A 6,854-nucleotide genomic window follows, 5' to 3' on the forward strand; every position below is an offset into this window, starting at 1 on the left:
CGCGCGCCTCGTTTTGGTGACGCACCACTTCTCGCGCTGCTGCAATTTCCTGGTCAAATGCTAGGTGATCTGATTAATGGTAAGACGTACTAAAAGGTGCTCTCTGTTAATAACGTTAACGTTAATTAAGAGCGATCCAGCCATTTCACCCGGGCTGGGTTTGATCATGTCAAGGAGACGGACCCAAGTGTCTCAGGAAGAGGTGAACATGAGATGGGATGTTAAATAAAACAGACTGTTGTTGTTAATTTGTTACAAATTTGGAGAGTTAACATCTAGTACAAAAACAAAGATAACTCATTTGTCAAGTATATCAACAGGTTATAAGGTAGTATTTTAATTAGCACTTTATTTAAATGTCATGCACAGTTTATTTAATTTGAAACTTTTATTTTAAGTGTGCTTGTTTTAATTTATCATTTTATTTATCAAAAGGCCTTATACATATTTTTGGAATTCTAATCTGTGTTAAGCATGACCCTGGTTTACCTGTTCCGTGTGAAAATAAATGCCTTTGACATTGTATCATATTTTCCCCCCACAAGGTTTTACTTTGATAAACCATAAAATGAACCGATTTCATTATTGAATACAAATCAAATGAGACATAGATCAATTAAATTATGCCACGGTCTATCCCATGGACACATTGTGGCTTTTTAGAACAAATATCACCTGTTGTTGTTTTTTTAGTTTTTTTTTTTTTAATCACACTTTTTTTTTTTTTTTAATTCAATGCAATACGTTTCCATACATTTTAGTGCTGTGCTCATCAAATTGTGTCATTGGATTTCCCCAATAAATTGTTCTTTCTCATTTTGCTTTTGGGTCACACTTCAGGATAAAAGTTTAAAAATCCCAAATACAAGCAGAGGTGTTGATGAATCCTTCTCAGTTGTTTGTTGTCCATCTCTACATAAGACCTTCTCGTTATTTGTATCCAGAAATCTTATAGCAGAAACGTCTTCGCTCTTTTTCTCTTTTGGTAGCTATTGTGTCTGTAGATCATCCATTCCAAAAGAACAGATTCTTCTCGTTGGACTGTAGAGAGACAGAGATAACCTAAAAATAATAAAACGGTCATGACGACAGAGACTTTCTCGGAAATATTCACAGGAAACCATTAAAACCTTCATCTCTGATGAGATCTATTGCCTGCAGGAACTTAGAGAAAAGTATCTCGACTCCTTAGCCTAAGAAAATGTTGCTGGCAGAACATGACCAGGAAATAAAATAAAAAACTTATCAGGCAACAAAGAGGTCAAAACATTTTTCTTTTTGAACGCCAACAAAAAAAATGAAAGTCAATGCTGCCCTCTTGTGGGAAAATGGTTTAAATAGCAGTTTGCAAGAATGTTTGTTTCTGCTTGTAACAAAAATAAAACTTTTTATGAAAATAAATATATATTCTTTACTTTTTACACTATGAATACGTGTGGGAAACACATAGTGACCATTTGCTGGCTATAGAAAAGAACCTGCACTCAGATGATTTGTCTTTCTCTCCTGGTGATTATTAATTTTGTTTTAGATGAAACGGTTTTCATCTTTTTTAGTTAAACATCAAATTAATGCAGGACACGTTTTCAAGAGGGAAAACACATCACCCTTTTTTTATTTGTTGACTTTTTCCAAATATGGAAGTGGCAGAGATCCACGCCACTCAGAGACGACTCTCTGTTCTCAGTTTGCGGCGCTTTTGATGTTGGAAAAAAAGACGTCACTAACATCCTCCAGGCCACATCTGTGATCAGCTGGAGGCTGGACCCCAGAAAAATAAACGCTTTCTGGGAATTTCATCACCCCTCACTGACATTGGCTTTTTTTTTTACATACATATATAACTTTTTTGGTGTTTTTTTGTTTTTTATGTGGAAAAAGTCACTGCAGAGGAAGTGAAAAGTAAACTGTTGGCTTATCATCTGCATTCAGGCATTTCCTCTTCTCTCCAGGGCATCACCTCATACTTCCTCAGTTTCTACATGCCAGCCCTTTTTCTACATTTCCATCCAGGGCTCGAATCTTTCACTTTAATGAGAGTTAAAAACAGTTCTGGCAGAAAACAGCGGCGTGTTAGCATGTGGGCTGAAGACGGCCGCTGCATGTTAAAACAGAAACCAACGGGGGGGCGCATTCTTGCTGAGCTTTCTGCAGACACCTCGGTTGTCCTTTATTTACCCCGAGCATTTGAGGAGGTGTTCTGACTTGACTGAACCGTCAGTGCAATCCGAAGGAGCGACGAGCGAGCTTCTCCCGTGAGCCTCGGCCGGTTTTTGCACCAAGAAGATGGAGAAATCGGAGAAATCAGCCGCCTTGCTCCTTGTTGCTCTCGTTTCAAGTGTTTCTCCGAGCAACAGTGGTAAGAAACCTATCAGTTATTTATTGTTCAGTGAAGCTTTGAGACGACAAGTGATGAAGATTAAACAAAAGCTAAATTAAAAGCAGCAGAACCGATGGTCACACTGATAGCAGCATTTTTATGACAGTCATTTCTGTGTGTGGTTTGTTTGTGTATCAGCTTTAGATTTATTGGAATATAAAGTTTATGTGAAAAATATACTAACAGGAAGACCTACAGACTACATTACACTGTCAAAACTTCAAACTAAATTACTTGTATCATGAAGTGAATGTAATGTTAACTACTTGATTAGCCTATAAATAAAAAAAAAAAATATATATATATATATATATATATATATATATATATATAAACTTTCGTTCTCTTTTTTTAAAAATGTGTTATTTTCAAGTGTTTTCTGGAATAAAAGGATTTATGAAAGGTAATTTTGAGATCCAAAATTCTGATTTAAATGAAGGTTGACTCCCTTCCACCAAAAGGTCAGTGTTCAAATTCTTTATGACCTAAAGTTTATCATTTAAACTGCAAATTCGTAGCATGAAAATGTTAAACAAAAAAGCGTTAATGGGATTATTTTTTAATTATATTTTTTATTATTTATTATGATTGAGGGAGCCGGTTTAGCTCGTGCTGGTTTGCGGCGCCTTCCGTCCGTGAAACCAGGGTTCGATTCCGGGTTGCTCCCTGTTCCCTTCTCTACTTCTGTGCCGGTCCCAAGCCCGGTTGCTTTGAGAGGGTTGCGTCAGGAGGGGCATCCGGCGTAAAACATTGCCAAGTTTACCGTGCGACTCGTTCGCTGTGGCGACCCCTGATGGGAAAAGCTGAAAGGGAAACAAACATTATTTATTATGATTATTTATTTTTTTGAGAGATTCTGTCGCATATTTTAAATGTAGCCTTCATTTGAAAAAATAAAGAAAACAAATAAACGTTAATACAAAGTGAATCATTTGTTAGCTAAACTTTATCAGCCTGTATTTACCTTAAAATAAACATATTTTTGTCACTAATAAATAATAAACAAAGGAAATTGACTTTTGCAGAATATGAAACGTCTGCACTTTTGATTGAGTCTAAACTTTGATTTTATTTAAAACTTTTAGTATTAGCATGAACTATTAAAGAAAAAGGCACCGATGGGATGATTTTTTAGTTTGATGAGGGATCCTGTTGCATACTTTAAATGTAGCCTTAAATTGAACAAACTGACTAACATAAAAAAAACACAAGTAGCATTTAAATGACTTCATTTTAATCTTCAAACAAATTTACCTGCATGTTTGCTGATGGATTTGGAAGAAAAGGTCAAGTTTAGTAAGTTTACTGGAAATCACAAACTTTGACAATTTTTTTCCTCATAAATGCAGCTTTCTTTGATATGTCACTTACTTTGATCGCTGCTTTTATTCACTTATACAAGAACATATTAACATTTTCAAGAAGTAGAAGAGTTTGCATGAAATTCCCCACACAGATAAATAGAATGTCAAAACATGTCGTCATGGAAATGCTTACATGATTCCTTTAAAATGTAAACACAGCAGCGGCTTTAACACAGTTCCACTTCTCGTGCTTCTCTTTTAACAGGCACGACGTGATATATTTAGTTCAAACAGAACTTCTGGATTTCATCTTACAGTAATTCCAACCGTCATGCTGCTTCAACGTGCTTCTGTTACAAGCATTCAGATTTACAAGTTTTTCAAATGAAATTTACTGCAGAATATCATATCCTAGTAGTTGGTCATAGACGCAGCAAAGCAGTCGGCTACAGGGATGCTTTAGAAACACAATAAACAAAATGTTCATGTAATGCTACATTCACACCAGGCATGTGATGCGTGTTCAAGAACGTGTTAAGGGGAGATTCCTGAATACGCTTTTAGCATACGGTGTTCACACTGGGCTGTCGCTACCCAATACTAGTGCATGTACTCAGTAGGAAGAGGCTTGGTGTGACATGTTGAAGTGGTGCAAATCTTGTTCCAGGCTTTTTCTTTCACAGCTCTATTCTGATATATGAAAGACTTTGTGTCAAAAGTCGCTGGGCACAAACCACAATTCTTTTCTCCTTCATGATCACTTTCCAAAGTGTGAGGATTGTGTTCTTGGACTTGGTTGGGTTGTTGGATCCTGCACCACCATTTGCTGACACAAACGGTTGGCACCTCCATGTTTTGGAAAGGATGCTACCCGTACGTCACTACCAAATCGGAGTTCCTAATTGGTCAAAGTTCAATTCACTTAACTTTTGACCCACGTTCAATGGCCACGTGTTGTTTACGTAGAGCCTGAAAACAGATTTAAAAACTTGCGTCACAGCACGTGAAGACGAAAGTACTGTACGCAGAAGCCTGAAACGCGAATAAACATGCGTTTACACAGACTTTTCAGTGAAAGTGGTCGCTTGAATGTGCGTTTCTGAGCCTGATGTGAACGTATCATGACAGAAACATTGTCTGGAAGTAAATATTTTTATCTTATTCTTTTTTTTACAGATGAGAAGAGCGGTAAGGCATTTCCTAATCCCAGAACCTTTTTTGGGAACCTGGTCCCTCAGACAGACGTTGAGAAGAACAGCAGCCAGGTGGTTTCAAGCCCCCCCTCTCCAGCTCTGCAGTCCCTCAGTAACAGCACCGTGGAGTACCTCAGCGGCCCGCTCAGCACCCGGGTCGTCCCCTTCATTTATATATTTGTGATTGTTTTCGGCGTCCCGGCCAATGTCGCCATCCTGTGTTTCCTGGCTACTAAAATCCGAAAGGTCTCCTCCGCCATCCTCTACTACAGCCTGGCGGTCTCCGACCTCTTCCTCCTCCTCTCCCTCACCTTTAAGGTTCACTACCATCTCCATGGAAACAACTGGGTTTTGGGAGAGGCAGCCTGTCGGGTGGTCACTGCCTGTTTCTATGGCAACCTCTACTGTTCTGCCGCGACGTTGGCCTGCATTAGCATCAAGCGCTACATAGCTGTGGTGCACCCCTTCATGTACAAAGGCCTGCCCAAGAGGATGTGCACAACCTGGGTCAGCTTGGGGGTGTGGGGGGTGTTTGGAACAGCCATCATCCCAGAGCTCCTGATTCGGCAGAGCTTCTGGCTCCCGCAGCTGAACCGTACTTCCTGCCACGATGTGCTCGCCCGCGACGACAGCTCCTTCAGCTTCGTCTTTCTGCTCTCCTACAACCTGGTTCTTACAGTCATCGGTCTTCTGGCTCCACTGGTGGTCTCAATTTTCTGCTACATTCGGATCATCGTTGAGCTCAAGAACTCCCTCCAAGACTGGGGAAAGTACATCAAGGCCAGCTCGCTGGTTTTTGGCATCTTCCTGGTGTGTTTCCTTCCCACTGGAATCTTGCACTTTATCCATTATCTGCAGCTGGAGCTGAATGGATCAGAAGGTTTGTACGGGTACTTTAGCATGGCAGTGTGCTTGTGCTGTCTCCACGCTTGTCTGGACCCCTTCCTCTTTGTTCTTATGTCCACCTCCACTGGCTCCCGGCTTTTCATAATGACTTTCAAAGGCAAGTCCATGAGCATTACTGTCTGAGAAGAAGTTGCTTTATTGTGGAGGGGGATGGAATCCAAAGATAGAGGAAGTCTATTGTTCCTGGATGATTCGCTGAAGTTGTTTAAGCTTTTATGTTTTCTCCTATGTTAATGTTTCAGAGAAAATAGAAAATGCACATATTCTGTTACTGTAACTGTTTTGACAAAGGAAAAAGAAGTATTATGCTTGAAATATTCAGCCCTGCCTCTCAGAAAAACTCAAATGAGCTGAAAATGTCATTCGGCTTCTTCCCAAGTAACAGATTTACACAATTACACTGTTCGGCACAGCACAGGATTGATGTGTCATCTATGAAACAGTTTGAAAAGAATGTTGATGGCAAATATCGTCAAAGCTAAGTTAGCTGGAAAAAAGGGCAAAATGGGAGCCAATAGTTAAATAGGCTTAACGTTTGTAGGATTCTTTAAGTTACAGTACAGCTTTGAGAATTTTCTAAACTTGCTACACAAACCTTTTGGACTCAAAAGAATAACTGAAATCTTATATAGGAAAAAAATAATAAAGACCATATTAACCACTTCCTTCATCTACTTGCACCTCAACATTAAAATTATTGGAACTAGTGCTGGCTGCAGGAAATGAGGAGCCCTAGGTGAAGTTTAACTGCACCCACAAAAAAAAAACTAAAAAAAACTAAAAAACAGAATATGTCAAATGCAGCACACAATTTTCCCACGTAAAGAAATCTTTTTGATGATCCGCTCTGATTTGCAACAATTAAATAAGTCATTAAGCTTTTAATTAGGAACACTGAAGACAGAAAGCATTATACAATAAATATATATTTACATTTATAAAGTTTCTGGGCAGAGACTGAAACAACTCCGATTTTGACTCTTCTTGCTTTCAATGCTGGAAAGTTGTCAGGGACGTCATTATAAACCATTAGCTCTGTTTGCGTCTCTATTCTTCTTCTTTTCTGTTTTG

General features: G+C 39.0%; 1 protein-coding gene across 1 annotated transcript; it reads left to right on the top strand.

Annotated features, from left to right (window-relative positions):
• The first annotated feature begins 1,952 nt into the window (after positions 1-1,952).
• Positions 1,953-6,653, top strand: LOC101167381 (proteinase-activated receptor 3). The gene is made up of 2 exons (XM_023960583.2): positions 1,953-2,359; positions 4,861-6,653. The coding sequence occupies exons 1-2, from the start codon at positions 2,287-2,289 to the stop codon at positions 5,904-5,906; spliced, it is 1,119 nt and encodes a 372-aa protein (XP_023816351.1). The 5' UTR covers positions 1,953-2,286; the 3' UTR covers positions 5,907-6,653.
• The last annotated feature ends 201 nt before the right edge of the window (positions 6,654-6,854 follow it).

The sequence above is a fragment of the Oryzias latipes genome, chromosome 12, assembly GCF_053564925.1.
Source record: "Oryzias latipes strain Hd-rR chromosome 12, Olatipes_Hd-rR_3.1".
In the NCBI taxonomy this organism is placed as follows: Eukaryota; Metazoa; Chordata; class Actinopteri; order Beloniformes; family Adrianichthyidae; genus Oryzias; species Oryzias latipes.

Bases quoted from the DNA above. Each gene is read 5' to 3' on its own strand.
- LOC101167381 (XM_023960583.2), top strand. From the start codon at position 2,287: ATGGAGAAATCGGAGAAATCAGCCGCCTTGCTCCTTGTTGCTCTCGTT. The intron at 2,360-4,860 runs GTAAGAAACCTA...TTTTTTTTACAG, and splicing joins TGTTTCTCCGAGCAACAGTG to ATGAGAAGAGCGGTAAGGCA.